The 21,164-nt window shown below is 37.4% G+C and overlaps 1 protein-coding gene across 8 annotated transcripts in view; it reads right to left on the minus strand.

Annotated features, from left to right (window-relative positions):
- The window catches only part of NUBPL (NUBP iron-sulfur cluster assembly factor, mitochondrial), a 99,383-nt gene that overhangs the window by 44,268 nt on the left and 33,951 nt on the right, over positions 1–21,164 (minus strand). For all 8 annotated transcript variants that reach the window (XR_013929705.1, XR_013929706.1, XM_080397044.1 and 5 more), the window contains one exon: positions 1,825–1,918. Coding sequence is in view for 6 of the 8 variants with exons in the window: in XM_080397044.1 (XP_080253170.1) it covers positions 1,825–1,918 (94 nt within the window). In the remaining 2 variants the exon portion in view is untranslated. The remainder of the gene's footprint in view (positions 1–1,824; positions 1,919–21,164) is intronic.

The raw sequence follows: 21,164 nt of genomic DNA on the forward strand, positions 1-21,164 counted from the left end.
GAAGAAAACGGGTATGAATCATAGTTTGCTTTTCATATGCTCCAGGTCACAGATAAGCTAAGGCACTAGAAGCCTCCTCTTCTACTACTCACAGAAAAAATCTGTTGATTTGCTGTCTTCCACCACTCAACATAATCACACCAGAGAGAACTTCTCATGGTTATTAACAGTTTTGGGACAAGAGTGTTACAGCTGAGTTAGCATGTGCTTTAACATTTGAGTTTTGTATGTCAAAAGATTTAAGTTTTTCTGAACCTGACATCATGGAGGATCATGAGATATCACCATGCAGCCTTAACACTAAATTTAACTATTTCTCAAAAATTTTGACTTGTAGATATGAATAACTGTAGTTATCATGTATAACTGCAGCTGAGATATGACTGTGTTAAGGAGAAGACACAAGCTGCTGCCTGATTGTTAAAGGTCTCCTTTCATTCCTGTAGACTTCACTGTGCTGCAACAGCAGTGATCATTTTGCTGTGAAACTAGGAGATATGTCCCAAAATCTGTTAGCTCTACTGCCTTTATGTATGGGCATGTCTACAACGCCACCAGTCCTTCCACATATACCTGTAGCTAATCTTTTATCCTAGTCTATAAAGTTTTAGAGATGCACAATTCTTTACTCACTAAACTTACAAGGCAGCCTGGTAAGAGTTCTACATGCAAGTGAAATACTTGGAAAAGTTTAATCTTTAGTTGCTTCACTTCAGTATGTTACTGCCACCAAACTGCAGAGAGAAAGGAGTGTTGGAGGGAACCAGGGCTTGCTGGCACACGTGAGCCAGTCTGCACTCAGAAAAGAATAGGAGCAGTAAAAGACGCTACCATTTGGGGTTTGCATCCATTTATTTATGATACCACCAAAAAGTGGAGCAAGCAGTCCCACTGATTCCTTAATAACTCAGAATCACAAACTTTCTGGTTGTTGGAAAAGGTCTCTGGAGGTCATCTCCTGACAACACTAGACAGGGTCAGCTAAGGCATTCTTTAGTACTATCAGGACAACTGCCAAGGACAGAGATCCCGTGGGCTCCTTGGGTAAGATGTTCCAGTGCTACACTATCCTCCTGGTGAAAAGCCACTGCAATTATTAAATTACACCTGGAACCATAAGTATTGCTTTGTCTCTTTTACCACTGAGTCCCTAACATCGATTGTGTTGGCTATTGACAGCTGCTTCTGTTGAAGTATGTCAGGCAGGTAATAAACCATCACTGTCTATCAGATCTCATGAGATGCTCAGCATTCTTTCAGAAGCAGTATTTCTAACTCCCACTGAAACCAACGAGATTAGAGGGCTGCCTGAATACCTCAGGACTGATTTGTCGAAGTTTAAATCCACTATCAAAAGTTAAATTTGTAACATGAGAGGAAAAAGAATGCATTAGTGTATTACAGTGCTGCATACGTTATCTGAATAAATGTTGTGCATTAACAGTGTTGTCAAGCTTCTAATTAAAAATCAAGCACAAAAACAAATTATTTTCAAGTATTGGCTTTACTATGCAGTACATACAGACAAAGAAAATATTTTCTACTACCAACCCTACCAGGTTTTGGCATGACTGCCTTTTCTTCAAGTACTGCTACACTTGACTTCTCAATCTTTTCAAAACTTAGCTTAAAAGAAAGTCACAATCACAATGCTAACATGTTAAAAGCCACTGACAGTGTTTTTTATCACCACATTAAGAGTTTCTTAGTGCCTTAGAAAGACAATTAAAAGAATTTTTGACCAGCATGTTAAAACAAGATTTTTCAAAAGCTACTGAACTTAACTAACTTCAAATCTCTAAAATGGCCAAGCAATGCACCTACCTGCAATTGGAATATTCTGTGAGACCGACAGCTGTACATCTCCAGTCCCAGGTGGCATGTCAATTACTAAATAGTCCAGTTGACCCCAATCAACCTAGAAGACAACAATTAGAATGTATGTTCGAGGTTTGAGGTGTTTTTATTTAAGGCACTTTGTGTTTTATTGCAGTCCTTTGTTTCCTGTAACATAAAGCAAGTGAACCAAGGACACCTCGAAAGAATGATACTGATACGCCCTTTTAGTCACGCTTTCAGTACAGGATCACGACATTATTTTTCTAAGAGGTGCAATCTTTGCTGATCACTCAAAACTGTGAGTGCAATTTTATTATTAACTTTATGAGCACAATGCTTATTTAATTAATTCTCAAAAAAAAGCAGCAATTCAATTTAAGACTTTTACTTTGCCCTGCTTAATCACAGGTTAGAAGCAAAAGTCAGGTAAAATTCAGGCTCAAATTCCAGGGTTTGTGCAACAGACATGGCTTCAGAATTGTTTCCATTAATTTAAAACAATTTTGCTTGCTTCTTATCACTTTGAAACTACATATAAATCTTCAGTAATCTTTTCTGGTTTCTTGTTGCAAAGTTAGAGCTATCGGTACTGATTTTTTTCTAGGAAAAAGAACTGCTGTTGGGAGAAAAACAAAAAAAACCCCAAAAACCCCAACAGATTTGTAAATGAAAATTACCAGGAATGATTACACAAGCTTACAACATACCTTAGACATCACACAATAAACAAAGTTTACTGGTTGCTAGGCATCAAATAAGAGTGACCATTAAAGATACTAGGCTCAAATATGAGAATGCTGTGATTATTGATGTTCTTTACCAGAAGAGATTTCCAGGAGAGCCAAATAACTCCCTCCAGAGCACTGTGTACTGCAATAAATGTTTTTTTCATGAGAACAGAAATAGTCCTAGGCCTACTCTATGTAATGTAAAGCCAAGCCATGCTTCACCTAAACATTTCCCAACAGTTTAACTAAGCTTCAGGAGATCCTCAATTCAATTCTGATGTGGTGCAGGTTAGTACCAGTGCACTCGTACTACCCAGCAGCCATGTGCAAGGTCTTTTATCTCTGCTGCACAGAAGCTTTAGAAATCCTAACTACATTAAAGACCACAAATGTCTCCCCCTCACTTTTCTCTCCACAGACATAATGCAGTTACACAGTACGTTTCTCATTCATGCAACGTATCTAAGATTCAATAGTATGAGCTGCTTTAACACAGGAAAATGCCAAACAAGAGCAAGATTTTACGTTCTCTTTTTATTTTACACATTCCCTCAGTGTAATTTTAACAGCAAAAACAACTGGCATTTTGCTGGTCCCTGAGTTATTGTCCTGGACTATTGCACCCTGGCAGGGGAACACTCATTCATTTTCATTCAGTTCTTGTATGGATGATGATCTTCTGGGAAAGCACAAGCGATGTGAAATTCAGACCACTAACACAATGTACCACTCCAGTGAGAAATGGAATTTTTCAAGACAGGCTGATGAAGACAGAAAATTTCAGAGCACTTAAGGGAGAAGGGGGATGGGGAAGGTTAGCTGCAAATTCTAACTTCAGACATCTAAATTAGGCACTGACTGGTACACTCCCCTTTCCTCATTTTCTATACAAAGGCTGCAGGAGTGCTAGATGGTGCTTAAGACAGTCCAGCTGAACAGGAAATGCTACTTCGTTAACCACAGCAAGCACTGCACTTGTACTTACTCACATTTAATGCTGGTCTATATTATATAGGCCTATTTTATACTATCTGTATTTTGTCAACAAAAATTACATATGCCTAGCAATTTTCTAAAAGTTATTAGCATTTGTAATCATATTGAGACTATATAACCCCAGAGAAAAGTTACAAAAATATAAGTACTGAAACATAAACACGGGACAAAGAAGCCAGTTAATCCAGAAGACCAAAAAAACCCAACTGGTTTCTACTTTTGTTTTTCTTAATCTTGCTTAGTTAAAAAGCAAGATAAATGCCAGTGCTGATGAATGCCTCCTTTTCCAGTGAAAATTACTTTGCCCACTTGAAAGCAAGCTTTAAATTTCTATGCTTCTTAATTAAAAATTAACCGTTATAAAGGTGACAAACTGAAATTATACAGATGTTCAAAAGTAGTAGTTTACAACATGAGTAAAGTTCCTTAAAGATTCACAACTAAACACACAGATCCTTTATAAATAGTTCAGTGCATAAATCTCAATATGCAAAACCAAACGTTTCATAATAATCACAATCATTTTGAAATGTTAAGTTACAGACAGTTGTACTTTTTAAAAAGTATTAACTCTAAGTATCCCCCCCTCCCCGCCCCATAAAGGCTGATTGTGGCACCTTTTGTTAAGTCCAAATTTACAAGTACACTAATCATAGTCTCCTTCCTTAAATCCCTCTACAGAAACTACGAATGTTTGGGGTTTTTGCTTTCTACTTTGCAGCAAGAGGCAGCTCAGAAATACATCTATGATTGGCACAGCACTACTATCATTCTGACAGTTTCCAATCACTTTGTTGGCCACAAACATCTGATTCTTAAAAAACACTTGGATATTAAGTGTTTTTCAGCCCTTTTCTCCGTGAGCTCAAATTCAAGTACTTTTTAGGTACAGCACTGCCTTATAGAGTCCAAATCCCACCCTTATCAGAGGTAACTGTAATTCAAAAAAAACCTCAAAAAACCAAAACCAACCACCACACGATTTTTTTCCCCCACAGATAAAAGTTGTCTGGTTTTGCATATATTTGCTGTCCCTAACTTGAAGCTAGCACCTCGTATAGAACAAGGTAACTTTCTGGGCCTGTCCTATAGCTTTTCTTTTCACTCTTACCAGAGGTTCTGCTCCTCCAACCTCTTCAAACGCTAGTCTCCTTCATCAAGCTCCATGTGATCCTCCTACCTAGCAAGCATTACATTTTCCCAAAGAAAACATCTAGACTTATTTCACTACTACGTGGGAAGACCTCGAACACCAGTGCTCAAATCCTTTCCTAGGCATTCGGCTTTGTGAGGAAGCACAAAGTAGTCGCTGCACTTGTCTAAGCAGAGGTAGATGCCTTGGTAAAAACATCTTCATGTGGAATCTTTAAAGTAAAAGAACACTTCTATAAATAGTTTACTGCTTCACAAACACACAAAAAAATTTTTGCTTGAGAAGTTACTTCCAAAATTTATCACATATAGGAAATAGGTACAGAAATCGGAGGGCACCAGAGTTTTCTGCCTCCAGGTTACCTAGTAAGTGACCCTGTAACAACAAAAAGAAATTACAACATGAACTTTCTGAGTTGTCCTATGAGTAATAATTTTTATTAAAGTTTTAAACCTCTGAAAGCAGAAGTTAATAATGGAATCTTAAGCACATGGTGAATCTCATGGTAAAACTCATTGCTAAGCAACAGGAAAAAAAACCCTGTTAAGCCACAGCACAATTAAATTATAAAGCCTTAATTCATGGTACCGAAACCATGGTATTTCATATATTTTCTTCAAATTCATGGATTGAAAAAAAATAAATTAGCGGTTTTTATCAAATGACTCGTGCTCCATTATAATACCTACAAATCTTAGCACAGAGAAAAGGAGAAGCTCTAACATCCCAGCAGTAATGGAGAGAATGTGTTGCTGCTGTGCAGAGGAGTAGGAGGAAGACAGGCTTTTGTCACACCCATTCAGAAAAGGCAACAGTAAAGCTGTCTAGGTGTGCAAGTGTTGAATGTATGCAAGAACTACTCTCCACACACACCTCTCTGACTTATGCCACTGCTGTGGTGATGAACTGGTGGAAGTCAGATGGCAAATTAGACTGGGAAACTGCTCCTCTTAGAGCTAACCTTGGTTTTAATTTTGGATGTAGTCGGATAGTTATCCTCACAATTTTATTCTCTTCTTTTTCGTTTGTAATTCAGGATGAGAATAGAGAGCTGCACCATAATAGCATAGCTACAGACACTGAAAAGAACTGAGCTAGTGGGTTTGCCCAGTACTGAGCAGTGTCTCTCTAGACATATGGATTTGCTCAGACTTAGGCTGGGGAACTCTGCACCTTGTCTTATTTCTCTCTATACACCTCCTCTTATTCTTTTCTATTCTGCAAGAAGTAGATGAACACTGTGGAGTTCCATTGCTTCTCCGTTACTCTCCCTAAGGAATACAGAAGCAGTATGACAGTCTTTTTATTAAATTATTGAATGTGATTTGGAAAGTATAACAATTTGTTAGAGAAGTGTATACATTGTTTGATGGGAGAAGAAATTACATGTCTGTTACTAAATTTCAGCAAAGGGGGTAAAGACACTTCTAATTAAATTTAGATCTGGAACATATAATCAGAGGAGTGGCTTTCTGAAATCTACTATTGCCATTCACTCAACATTATTAAAATGGGACGTATAATCAGGCTGTGATATAACACACCAATTTGAATGCAAATCCTGTTTATATGCAACAATCTACCAAATCAGGACCATTAGCCCTCATGTTCTCAGTCAGTTCTGAGAAGTGTGTCTGTATGCAAATGCGGCTGCATACAAGTAAATGAGCTCAGATTAACAGCACATTACAGTACATTAGTTCCCTCTGCAAGCAATAAGCGGACAGCAGTTACAAAAGCCTGCCTTGTAGCATCTGAAATCTGTCAGCACCTTTGCATGCACAGAACTTTGGCCCTCTAACATATACAGTGTACAAAACATTTCAAACCACAGATATGTAATTGCACTTTCCTTAAGTACAGCATTCATCTTTTTTAAAAAGGTTTAACTTGACATTTATTGTTAAACAATGTAATTAAGTGCCACGTGCTTCTGTGTATTTTCCCTTGCTCACAAACACCACAAAGGCTTCTATGTAAATTAGTTTAAATCAATCACTCTGTTTATGTGACAATTCATAATCAAAATACCAGATATGCATTTTGAGTAAGGGTTCCAAACAGCAAGTTAAACCTGAGGTAGAGCATAGAGATATAGACGGCATTTCTGCTGAGGAATGAAGCCTAAGCATCCTGTGTGCATGAGGCAGACATGACAAAATATTAGCACTGAAGAGGGATTTCTCCTTGTCGTTTTGAAGTAATCCTGGTGTTTGGTAACTAACAGAAGACATTCTTTATTTATTCTTATTAAGACGAATACATGCAGAGTTTCAATCAAGCAGCACTGCAGGTGCAGACTTGGCAGCAGCCAGCCGAATTCTGAATACCAGTATCAGAAAAGTACCAAGAGCTACATTGCAGACAGCTTAAGGTCTATTCCTGCCAGATCCCCCTCCTCCTAACTACTTTTTTGTGTAAATAAATGATTTAAAACAGGCAAACAGCTGAACAAAACAAAAGTAAGAAATGCTATTGTGAAATGAGTACATATATGTATATAACCATTCACATATACTTAGATCTGTTGATGCAAGATAAAACAGATATTTAAAAATATTTCCTGGAAAAATTACTTAGAAGATTGTTTAAACATACATAGACATCGGGAACAAATAAGTAGTTTTATGATATAAGAAAAGAGCTAATTTAGGAACAGTATAATGAAACTAGACATTTTTAATTAAAAAATATTTTTATTTATTTTCACAAATATTTTCATAAAGAAAGGAGACATTCCCCAGACGTAAACCGGAACATTTTTAGTCCCTACAGAAACTTTCCCTCTGGTAGTAAAATAACTACCTAAACCATAGCAGGATATTCCATAGTGCTTAATACAACTTGACACTTTCTGAACAAAGACGGCTGCCCCTTTGACTTGTCCTCTGATGCTTAACCGATCTCAAAAGCCTTGCAATCTAACACCGTGAAAAACAGATGCATCGCAGCAGTTCAAACTCCCTCTAAGGTATTTCTGAGCAGTCTGTTCTGCCACATTTGAAGTGAAGCATAAGAACAGTTCGTTCCAAAGATTTCCATAAAGAGAAGGAAATTCTCTTATTCTTTCTCAATAAAGACTAAGAGTAACTTTCAGAAATAAATGCCTAGGAAGAAAGCCAAAGTCCCATTCAATTCAACCAAAACAGAAACTGGCTACTTCCTCCCTGATGGCTTTTAATAATGTTAAGAACTGAAGGCAAGTTTAGTAGCCTGAAGTTTCTACCACCTTCATTCATATAACCTACAAAACTAAACTACTCCCAGAAGACAACAATAAAGAGGCTATTCTCTACAGGGTGTTTCAAGAGATGGTTTCATGAAAGGCACTCACACCAGGCTCCTACTCGCCTTCAGAAAGCCCAGTCAACATCACATCAGCCTGAAGCAAAGATGGCACACAGCTGCGAGGCAACGTGGCATGTCCACAAGAGTCTGGGGACAGTCTCCAGGGATGACTGAAAAGGAATACTTATATGTATTCCCAACCCAACTGATGGAGACAGTATGAGCACCACCAGGTATAAAAGACTCTTCCACTAGCTTCAAGTTGTCACTACAAAGCATTTTTGTGAGCCAAGATTCCCCCTTCTCAGGGATTCAGAGGACTTATTCTCCAAAAGATGACAGTTTGAGAAGCAAACTTCTATTATGCAGTCAGTCTTCAGACTGATTGTTTACCTGCTGCTCTCTACCCTTGATCCACAAACATTCTGTACTACATAATTTGCAGAAACTTTTCTTCAGAAATACACTGTATTTTTTCTCTTGTTCTGTGATACAGAACTGTCTGTAGTTCAGCTGTGGAATAATGAAACAGAACAAGGCACATTTCTATTCCTATGTCTTTCAGCAACAAAATTAAACACCAAAGTAATATAAAAGTAAAGATAACAGAAGAAAGTGGGCTAGCATCACATCACCCAATTAAACTAATCACCAGGTTGATGCAGCTCTGTTAAGCACATCATCTAAACCACAAATTTTCTTTGAGCTTTTCCTATTAATACACAAAAGCAAAAGCACTGTTTAGCTATCAAATCCCAAGCCAACAACACATTTTTAAGGCAGTATTATCAGGACCCAAATTAAGTTCATAGAATTTATACATGCTGTCTGATTCAGCTTTTCCCTACAATAATAACAGAAGGAACTATTACTAGTGTTGGCAACTAACATCAAGAGGGAGAAGCTTATTAAGTCCATTCCCCATATGCATTTTAGCCTATATTTCTGTAATAATATAAAAAGATGATATACAGTTTAAGACTGAATGCTTAAGCTATGCAATGGAAAGCAATATTCCTAATTTCCCTTCACACTTTATTTAACTTCCTTAAGCTTCAGTTCATATTCTGGTACAATAAGAAAACTAATAAATTCCTTACTGAGGTACCAACAGACTAATACTGGCACCATTTCATGCATATCACCGCGACATAAGCACTTCAACTAAAAATCATTAGATTAAAAAGGTCAGAAAATTCTGTTTAAGTACAACATGTAACATTTTTTGGTACAGAAAAGGGAACTTCTACAGAGGCCAGTCTAAGGCCTTCAGAAAAAGGATTACATAAGAAAATAACACGATGAATGTTATTCAAGTCACTTAAAATCCTGTTGAAGAAAACCCTCCAATATTACCATAAATTGTGCAATATAAAAACTGGAATAAAATCAATTCGATGTAGATCACTGAACTGAGCCAAAAGATAGCAAATCTCCACACAGGACTTGGGGTTTTTTGCCTGGTGTGATGTTATCAGATCCCAGAGCAAGAAGCCTTGAGGTGAAACATTAATTTTCAATAATAAAATGTTATTTTTTTAATAACTTTTTTCCACAAATGTGGACAAAAACACATCCTCCAAACTTTCCGTACTTAAAATTCACAAGCATCTCCTCCCCAGTCAGTGAATACAAAATAGTCCACCTTTGCTAATGAAACCAGCACTGCAGCATCTGCATGAATTCTTCAGAGCACAACAATCAATACTCTCAACAAGAAGTCGCGACAAGGCTGGACAAAATACAGAACCTTTCAATTCCACAGGAAGATTCAAGAGGATGAAAGAGTGTGAAAAAGGAATGTAAGTGAGAGCACATGCAAGAGTGAGCAAAGCAGGTCTCTGACTGGCTGGGATTCTTGACCGTAGGACTTCGACTGCAAAGTTGGTATACGTTATCTGTTAACAGAACTGCCTTTAGGTTAGAAAGAAGCAAGAACAACAGCATATAGGTTGTCCTTACGAAGAATGGAATGCAGAAAATGCATTAAAGACACAGACAATGTAAAAATGAAAATAAATACAAATTCAAAATTGTACACATTCTGCAGTGGCACACATTACATTCCTACAATTTAATGATGCGCTGAATTACTGTCTAATTCCTAAAGAAGTAGAGCATTTGCTGTGAATCAGACAACAGATAATCTGTGAAACCATCGCATATAGATTGCCAAAATAATTGCTGTGCCCACAGATTCATGCTTTTGCATTCAGCAGTGCCTTCAGTTATTAATCTGCAACAATAAATTAGAAGTGTTACTTGTATTCTAAACCTAATTAAAATAATTATTGAAGGTGCTGATACTATGAGTTTCAGGGACATCCAGTGATTACGGCCAAGTGAGGGACAGTCTTTATATTTTCATTTGCTTCCTGGTTTTTTATTTAGCTCCAATTCTTACTTAATGGGTTTTACAGAGGAAAAAAAAAAAAAAAGACTTGTTTGCATCTAGCAGAAAATGTATCAAAATGGGCACCCACTTCAGTCACGTAACAGAAGAGCTGTATTCCAAAGACATCATCCTACTGGGAGAACATACTCCTTCTTTTAAAAGATACTGTGGATGGAGCAAAACACTGTAAGAGGAGAAACGACTACCGCAGCATCATAAATAGTACAGAAAAGTGGGGGATGGTTTTTGCTGGGAGGTGGGGGGAGTGAGGGCACTAAGAAAAAAAGTCACTAATCTCGGGTACCTTAAGCACGACTACTTTATGTTTGTGTCAATCACTTGGTATGTGAGAAATAATCATTTTCTACAAAGAGCACATGTACAAAACATGCTGCTATTCTTGGATATCTGCAGCTATTTTCTGGGCACAAGAGAGATATGGGAGGACGGTGTGAGTGAAGGATCAGTCTGTCAGCTTCCAACAATGAGAATGCAAGTTGGATTACTGAAAAAAATCTCTGCATAATCAGTGTAACATTAATTTAATATTAATTTTTAAAACTGTTTATAGTTATAGTCATAATTTATTTACTAAGTAAAATTAGTACATATAATGCTAAACAATGTACTTGGGAGTGGAGAGGCTCCACTTTTGTTTTGATCAAAAAGATGCAAAACAAAAAATGCTGAAAAATGAAAAAAAAAACATCCACATGCGTAAAAAAGCAGCTTTGAGGAGCTCCACCTATGCATTCAGAAGTGATCCTAAAAATTCTCCCAAGGATGTTGACTACTCAGGAAGATAAATACCAAAATCTTCATTGAGTACCAAGTTTCAAGCAGAAGCTCATTTGGGATCCATTAATCACACACACACTTGTGAGAAAGGAGCAAGTCTTAGAAGCCCAGTCTAGCAGGCTTGCTCTCAATGTAACCTGCCAGTGATAACACTGAATCCAACAGAAAGCTGGGCACCTCAGAACAAAAAAATCCAAAACTAAATAAATAAATAAAAAAACCCCACACCACCACAACCCAAAAAAAAGCAACCCAAACCACAAAACCAAACACCAAAGCCTGTAGTTCTGCTGTTATAATTACAGCTGTTTAATATCATAATTAGACATAAACCTATATATGAATCTGAAGGCGTATCAATTTCTCAGGCAGATGGCATCTACCTGGGCCACTGCATGACAAAGAATGCAAAAGCCAATGAAGCAACCATGACCTTATATAAGGCCAGTAGCTGAGGTATTCACCTGGAAAGCTAAAATTTTGGATTAACTAAATTTCCTGGATAGCACTGGTCACGCTGCCCCTTCAGACATCTAACCTGGCCCCAGGAACCGCGCACCCCTAGCTGTAAGGCAGAAGGTTTCAGCTGCTGTGTGTGATTGCAGGGCACTCCCCTGGGTAGCAGGAAATACAGGCTTAAATGCTAAACTGAGAAAGTAACTGAACTTGCAGCTCCCATGCCCTGGCTGAATGGTTATGGAAATTTCCCAGACTGTTACTATGAAGAGAGAATAAGCCTGTCAAGTTAAACTGAAAAAAGGGTCTTGGCACCTAACTGAAGATACTTGATTTTGCCTCTAAATATCTGCTACACAGAGCTGTGTGATACAGCCTACAATTAGGTGCTGAAATCCAGGACAGAGAAAGTGAGACACATCCCATAGGCTTTTCCTAATAGCTCTCTTGCTCAGCATCTTCAGAATTGTTAATTTTCAGCCAGTTAACCTATCGTCTTTGACTTACACTATTTATTTTCACTTATTCCACACCAAGCTCTAAACTTTGGCGCTCTAAGATACTGCTAAAGCACTGCCCAAGGGTATGAAGGTACTTCCAGGAAGGCAAAGTAACTTCCCAGTACCACTGGGAATGACAAGTGATGTATTCCCACCGACACAGGTACACAGCGGCTCTGGCCCAGGCTTTGGTTTAACTTTCCATTCCTGCAGGCACTGCATCTACCTTTTAGGCACTGCAGTGTTCAGCACAGCAATACCCATGTCCCTTTTGCATCTGACCTACAGCAGCTAGAAAGAATGAACAGATGCCATTATTAGTGGAAAAGAATAAAGTAGAAGAGTGGCATTAGGCATCTACTGGTTTTTGAACAGTCTCATGTAAATAATGGAATCTTCATTTAGAAAATAAAACAAATTGTGCCTTCTCTTTTCCTAGTTCCTCTACCACTAGTATTTCTGTTTAGGAAACACTTCAGAACATGCTTCAATCACCACCTCTTTCCAAGAATTAAGCTGGATGCCATTTAGGCACAAAGTTCTGAACTTTGTTGCAAAGAAACCTTAAACCTCTACAGAGTTTCCTTTAAAAGTTCAAGGGGAAAAAAAGAAGACAAAAAAAAAAGGGGGGGGGGGGGGGGGCACAAGACAACGGAAAACAAAAATAGTTAATTCTAGCCCCAGCACAGCCATTTTGAGACACCATGAGCTCTCTGCCATTTCTTCTTGTCTACTCAACAAAACCAGCAAAAAAGAGTTACATGTTTTGAGCTTGTTTTGTTGCATTGCGAGGAGGGCAGACACATGCATACCTGTGTAATCCGTGCAGGAGATGAGACTACTGGAAGCAGAGCAAAGAAAACACTCTCTCCCTGTTCCCACAGCAGCAGTAGCTGCACAGTCATAACCATGACAGCTGAGGAACCAGGCCAGGAAATGTTTGCTGTAAACACATTCTCACTATGTTGTTAGGCTTTTTTTTTTCTTTTGCCTTTTTTTTTTTAATCCTCAAAGACAGTTAAAATACATTTACTGCAAATGCTTCCAGCTCAGCAGTAAGTTTTTGGCTAACGTTTTTTTTTCCTTCTGGCTTTCCTAATACTTCTTTCTATGACTGTCAATTCCTTTCAGAAACCATAATCCCTTTTCATATCAGCTGCTAACGTAAGCCAATAAAGCAGCAGGATCCATATAGATCCTGCTTCCTTCATTAAGGGAAGAAAGGCAACAGAACAGGTTTTGTAGCTTCAGCTGGAAACAAAAAGAATCAAGCCCATATTTGTTCAGTCATACCCACCCCAAAATGTACAGGAACGCTCAAGTCAAAGGGTGACAGAAGGAATACTCTGATTGCATAGGGAGTTAAACGGGGGGGCAGAGTGGCGGAAAGTAGGAGCTTTCTGTCATCTCCCACACTTTTGGCAGCCGTACCTCTCTGAATCTATGTTTAGCTTCTAATCTCCAGGAAGTAAAAAATCATTTCCCTTAAATATGTACATGCTGATTGGGACTGGTTACGGCAGTTCCCTCTGGACAGACAGGACCTTTCCAGGTGATTATTAGCATCTGAGTGAATTGTGATTATACAAATGCCTGTAGCAGGCTTTTCTAAACATCAACGTGACAAGAAAAGCATGGTGTAGAAATTACTGTCAAGATTTCCACTGATTCCAGGGGGCTGTGGATGAGTAGAAATTTGTTTATTTGTACCTTAGTCTCAGACAAATAAATTTAATAAAAAGTGTAAGTATTTTTTAAAACAAATTCTTTTATAAGGTATGAGTGGGTCATCTGCTTATCTTGCCCTTGAAACCATTTCCTTAATTTCTGCGGTAAAATGAGGGATGCCACTTCACCTTCCTTGCTTTAAAAGAACGCCCATTAAAGATTTAAGACAAAAAATCTCAAGTATTCAGAGTTGTTTACTATCTGTCAGCTGTAGATGCAGTCTTAGTGGCCTATCCAAGTGCAGTCTTAGCACTGCAAAGTTTGGCCCTGTTTGAGTTTGTTCCTCTTTTCAAAATATCTCAATAGCAGATCTTGACCTTTCTAAATGGAACAAATATGTAATATTAATGATCTTATGTGTACAGATGAAATGTCTGGATCTCTTCATTTTCATACTTTGGACCACAAAAATAGAAAAGCATCCAAACTTCCTAAAGACGCAACTGCTCTTACTGTTCTGAAGAACCGTGCTGTCTCACTGGAACAATCTGTATGCTCATCTCAGGCTAAGATAACAAAACAGAAAAATGAAACAGAAGAAATATTTTCTTAATTGCTGAAATACTAGCGAATTTTTCACTGTAGTGATACCTGGTGAGAGTGCTGCATTTTAGAGTTATGCATTGCAAATTATAAACATATCTTTATAGTTCACAATATAAGCACAGCTTTGTTTAGCTCTATGAAACATGAACTGTAAATATCCTGCTACAGACTATCTGCCTCAATTCCTCAATTACTTGCAGACTGGATAAATACATTAATATTGTAAAACACAAGTCAGTTTTTAAATTAGGAAAAATTCTCAAATGGAAGATGTTGCCAAAACACAAAATATAGAAAGAGTAAAACAATATTAATCTGCATTTACCATACACGTTTTAGGTACATCTACTCTGTTGACAAACAACCAGTATGCACAGACTCTTAAATGTGTATCCAAAGGCAAAAACATGATAAAATTATGAAAAAAATACTAAGAACTATTCATGTTTCTGACCACCTTTGCTACAATTTCCCATTGCAGCATCTCACTCTTTTGCCATCTTGAAAATTTACTGCCATAATGCAAGTCAAATGCCTTCAATGGTAATCTCTTAGAAAGAGTGCCCTTTCTAAACCAAGAAGCGTTAAAAATAAAGTCCACACTCAAAAAAAAAAGTCATCTTCACTACAGTGCTTTTTCTTTACTTGCTCTTTACATTTACAATAAGAAAAATCATCATCACTGACTCACTATTACTATTCTGGAGAGCCTTTCAATTTATTCAAAATATAGCTAAAAAAAAAAATAAAAATCAGAGCCATCAACTTGTTATTGTCATCTTCCTCCTGACCCAGTATGTGTCATTCTCTGCTAAATCCCATTTCATTGCTCCCTCTCATCCACCAATACACTCTTGCACTGATTCTACACTGATGAGACTGTTTTTTGCCCACACTAGTAACAATTTCATCTTTGAGCAAGCTCCAATGACATTTACCATGTAGGTGATGAAACGCAGCAAAATTGGAACTTTACACCAATTTCTTTAAGCCATGGACATGAAGGGTAAGAAGTTTTTGCTGCCCTTAAAATCAAGGCTTGCAGCTATTCTCCTAAAACAGTGCCAAAGGCAAATCCAGGAGGACAAAATAACTCCTCAGATACTACCACTGGGAATGACAAGTGATGAATTCCCACTGACCCAGGTACACAGTGGCTCTGGCCTGGGCTTTTCTTTGATTTTCCATTCCTGCAGGCACTGCATCTACCTTTTAGGCACTGCATCTACCTTTTAGGCACTGCAGTGTTCAGCACAGCAATACCCATGTCCCTTTTGCATCTAACCTACAGCAGCTAGAAAGAACGAACACGCTCCTTTATTAGTGGAAAAGAATAGAAGAGTGGCATTAGGTTTCTACTGTAGTCTGTATTTAAATTATTTTTTAAAAAAATAAGTATTTATTTGCTAAGAATTATCTTTATTTATTTATTTACATAAAAAAACCCCACTTTAAAACATGCTAGCCTTCAAATCCATGTTTCCAGAGTCCATTCCTGAACTCATTACAGATTGCCTTTCTTCTAAAAAAATGTGGACATAAAAGACCTATTCTACACATGTGGCTTCTTTGTCAAGATGTCTTTTGCTGCCATCTTTGAATTTTTCTTGTATCCAGTTTAGGCTATAAAATAATCAAGGCCGACAACAGCAGCAAGATTTTTTTAAAATTAAAATTTTAAAATTAAAAAAACAACAATCAACCTAGGGTTCACAGAGGGCAGCCAGATGCCTTACATTGTGTTTCATAAAGGACTGCACCCTAGGCAGCAAACTACTAAAGCTAAAGCAAAAAACTACCATAAGCCTCCAGTATAACCTCCTTTATGGCACTGGTATTCAATTCTAAGATGCCTGAGAACACGTTAACGCACACAGGCCTAGAACACTCATTTTTAAACCTCTTCCAGATCAAGGTACTCCTATGAAAACAAGGGGTATGACATGAAATATATATATCGGTATTTCCCTTCTGTTGTTTTTTTTTTTCTTAGTTCATCTTAAGGATGCTCATTCAAGAGAGAAGGATTATTTGAGTTCAGCTTTTATGTCTCTGCCTACATGGACCTGATCTGCACCTCTGAAGTCTAAAGAGACTGGCCAAATGATTGGAAATGCTACTAGGCATCCAGGAAGCATCTACTTTCACCTTCTCTGTACATAACCATGTAGTCTCCCTTTAATCTTAACCAAAAAAACCACACAAAAACAACTAACCCAGGTCTCTGTCTCTCTTCAGGTATTACATGTATCATCCTCTGTATCGCCTCGATGGCTCATTGCTGGAGAATACTTATGCAAGGCAGCACGTAGCATCAGAATATTTTGCAGATATATGCACAATTGCTCAAGACATTTAGGTTCTGATGAGTATCAGTTGTGGTGAATGCCAGTGATACATTTACATTGATCTTAGGCATTCTTAACAGATTTGATATCATTCACACACGCGCGCTTTGGAAACAAAATACACTGTGCTTGATAAAAAGAAAAGTAATCAATTTATTTCATAAACATGAAAAAGTATGAAAGGAAGATGTATTTCTGTGCACCTCTCAAGTGATAACTCACTACAGTGCTGAACACTGCATAAACACAGAATGTAATTTCCATGGTCCCAAAAAAGTGAGGCAAAAGACAGGATCTGGACACAAGCCAAAGAACGACTCTCAGTAAACCATACTAATCAATCAGGCAGACAGCTCAGCATGTAGTACCTAACTACCTTACTGACAATGTTCTTGTCATGTATCACTTCCAAATCAAATACAGATCATTCCTTCTAATTTGGAACGGTTTCCCCTAGTTTCTCTATTGTTCTGTTTGTAAGAAATCTTTATACACACAGGCAAACAAGCCTGTACAAAACTGAAAATTTATATGCCAAAGAATTTATGAGATTTAACACAGCATGTTATAAACACACACGATAAATGACATCAGACAGCTATCTACAGACACCATATACAGAACATTCTGCTGCACGGAACATGCACAGTAAAAAAAGTCAATGGCAGCATGGTAGCTATTTTACAAGGTATAAATACATTTGGTCTCAACACCTTATTTATTTTTCTGGCCTTCTTAAGTGCAGCGTTAACATATACCTAAAATAAATGACATTTAAAGAAAAATTGTCCACACATATGCAACGTCTCCGACGTAAATGGTCGAAAGGAGAATACCAGTAACTACATACACACTTCTCAAACAGTAGCAACTGCACATAATAGTTTGCTAACTAATGTATGTCAAACAAAAATAGTATTGAACATCTATAACCTCCTCTATAGAGATGGGCCGCTTCAGGCATGATCAAAAACCCACAACAATATAGCCTCCATAGTCTTTGATCTCCAAGAATTAAACACCGATGCCAAGCTAATCTAATCCCAAATCTTTAAACATGAATTTTTACTGTTCAATCCACTCCACTGTTGCTTTTATGGCAGCTTTTTCACAGAGGCTCTTGAAATATCCCAGACCTCACAACCCACAGTCTATTCAGTATTTTCAAGACAATTTATCCATCTGCATCTTCGCTATTCCCAGTATCATATGATACTCTTACAGCTACTTATGTATGATAACTAAGCATCAGAGAATTATGTTACAAAAAAGGTTTGAGCACATATATGTATCTTCACACATACATACTCTAACATATAAATACAACCACGATTACCTCTAGCAAGTGCTGGTCTCAAAGCAGTTCTCTTAGTAGAGAACAGCTTCAGAAGGAAGGCAGCACACAAAATCTCCACGTCTAAGCAAACTTCCAAAATCACATACAATTATAATAACTGCATAAACTTGAGTTAAACTTTTTTTTTTTTAAAAGGACAAGACTGCATCTTCAGACTACAGCCCTATTTAGCTTTGGGTTGAACTAATAAATATTTCGATCACTGTTCTGCTGAATTTATGGTTTTCAACATCAATCTACAGGGCATAAAGCCTGTCCAAGCTAAGTACAAGGCCCCATTTCCTTTTGCTTAGGTGCAACTGCTCTGCGTTGGAAGTTTTATATAATTTGCTTTCTGCTAATTTCCCTATATTCTTTCCTTTCCAATTATATCCCTCCCAGAGGAACTTTTATAAAAAGTATGTATTGAAAGAAAATTAAAATAAACCAAAACAGAGGCACTAAATCGGTGCTAAAAGAAGCAGCAAAAAAAGAGATGAAGGAATTACAGTTACATAATAGGAAGAGTATTTTAGGGACACATTAGAATTGAACTACTCCACGAAAAGCTTCATAGTCTTTCTGGGAAAATGTGTTCATCCGTATCAGGTACATCTGAGGAACCTTTACAGGTCACAATACACATAACAGCACTGAGGCTCTACATTATAGCCATAGTTACCAAGGATGCTGCCAATGCACAAAATGTTCTTGGTACTCTAGAGCAGTACAAGAAATACAAGAGTCTTGCCATGTAAGATCTGACTAGTCTGCAAAAACGTAGGTTAAAAAGTCATGTCAGGGTAAGAAATCCTCTGAAGGATGTTAATCAACTCAAGGTCCTTGCCTTGAGAAGAAAGCACATTTTTTGGCTAGTTCCAAGGGGACTGCTTGCACTTAACAGAATTGCTGACATCTATAATCCATGTTGTGTAGGTAATGCTTGCTTCTAATACAAATTTAGCTGCTGATATGACAAGATACAAGTAGAACACTACATACTGAAATATGCACTTGTATTTTACCTGTAATCACTTTTTTTTATTTGATTTTCTTCTAATAGAAAAGCTGACTTGTCTGCTGTATATTACTTTTTTTTTCCTTCTCTGCTGGTATTTCAGCTTGATAACGCATGTAGAATAAGATAGAGAGTTCAAAGAAACCAACACTTGGTACCCTTTGTATTGATTACTACCTAAACAAGAAAACCCCTCCATTTGTATTGCTGCTATGACTACAGTAGCTATTAAATCGGCAGCCAGCACAGAGCCCCTTCCTTTCCTCCAACCTTTCGGCAGAACAATTACCACAATATGCTCCAGGACGTACAGCAGCCAGTCATGCCATTCCTGGATCAGTTCAGGATTGTGTCTGCGAATTGCTCCTTTGAACTGTCAAGACTTCCTCAGACAGAAATGAGAATGGTGCTAGAAAACTTCCCATACAGAGAGTATGGGACAGTGGTGATGACCATTTCAGCCCTTGTTGCAAAAGCAATGTAAATCAATGAACAAGTTTTGCTTGCATTTTTTTATTTAAATAATCTTTATATTTCTAAGGTTCTTAGCTGTCTACTTGATACTTCCTTCAACAGAACTTTTCAGACACATTACTGTTTCAATACAGGCTTCAGGTAACAAAAAAATTCGTATCACTGAAAAAAATCAGTGAAAACTGAATAGAAAAAGCCTAGTGCTACAGATGACACTGGAGAACTACCAAAATTTCCTTATCTGAGTTTTAATGCACTCTTCAGAGAAATTACTTATCTTTTTAAAAAATCAAGTAAACAAAGAAATACTCTCTTCTATCCCACATACAGGCAAGCAAGATGCAAAGGAAGGCAATTCAAAGGAAGGTGCAAGATTCAAAGCAGAGGTGGAAGAATTTTTATATGAAGGTAACTGTGGCAGGGAAATGGAAGAGTCAAAATCCACGTAAGAGAAAAAGGTCACCCTGCAGAGTAAATGGGCCTACAGTACATCTAATTATGTGAATGAAGAAGTCCCTTCTCAGCCACAACAAAATTTCAGGTAATTTCAAGGCATATAAACTAGGGAGATATTTAACTGAAAGCGTTAAGAATGTGTTTATGGAATCAAATGTTCCGTTAGTGTTTGTCATTTACTTTCACTACAGGTGAAAAATCATTTCCTTATATATTCCTTATTCTTTCAATAACTTCATATCACCCCTTTTCTATTGAGCAATACTTTTATCAAAAGTAGGACACATTATAGAATCCATATGCTACATATTTTATGTACCAATTTGACAGACGTACATTAATATATATGTAGTACAGTATACTAAACTGTTAACTGCTTTGTATTATAAGACAGATTTCCTTTAAACTCTGTTTAAGGAAAATGATATGATGTGATCCAGAAAACCATCCTTGCTCACGAGATACAAACTACCAGAGAAACACCAAGTGGTAATACTGGTCTTCTGTATTGTTGCCTATTTTGTACCAGTGTGACACCACGCAACACGCAAGAGCAAAGGTATTTTCTCATTATATATGTGGTATCTATAGATATGTGGCAAAAGGAGAGGCTGGATTTAAAGGGTGGTGTTTTATCTGAAAAGTGATATACAACCTGGCCATATGCAAGTAGAGGTGAAGAGAGACAAACTGTGCTGAAAAGCCATCCATCCACTGAAGTAAAAACAGACAAGAAATATACATATATTACAGCGTGAGGCTGCATGCATGAAGTATATAAGAAAGCACATAATGTATATATTTAACAAATGCATTTTTCAAAGTAAGAATTTCAGAAATCTCAATAAAGCTGCACATCTAAGGGAAGCATTTAAATACTTATTACAGGCACAGACCAAGTATGAGTTAACAAGTTAATGAGCTAACAAGTCTCCATCAATGAATTTGGAAACTAGGCCCTTCAATGCTTTATTGGAGTATCTGAAGCACAGTAAGCTCTGGAAAACGTATTTGTTCACATGGAAAAAACCAAACAAGCATTCAAAGTTATTTACAGAGGGAAGCCATAGTCCTGATGTTTTTTAAAACAAACAAAAAAGTCCTC

Source organism: Falco punctatus (assembly GCF_963210335.1).
Source record: "Falco punctatus genome assembly, chromosome: 7".
Classification (NCBI taxonomy): Eukaryota; Metazoa; Chordata; class Aves; order Falconiformes; family Falconidae; genus Falco; species Falco punctatus.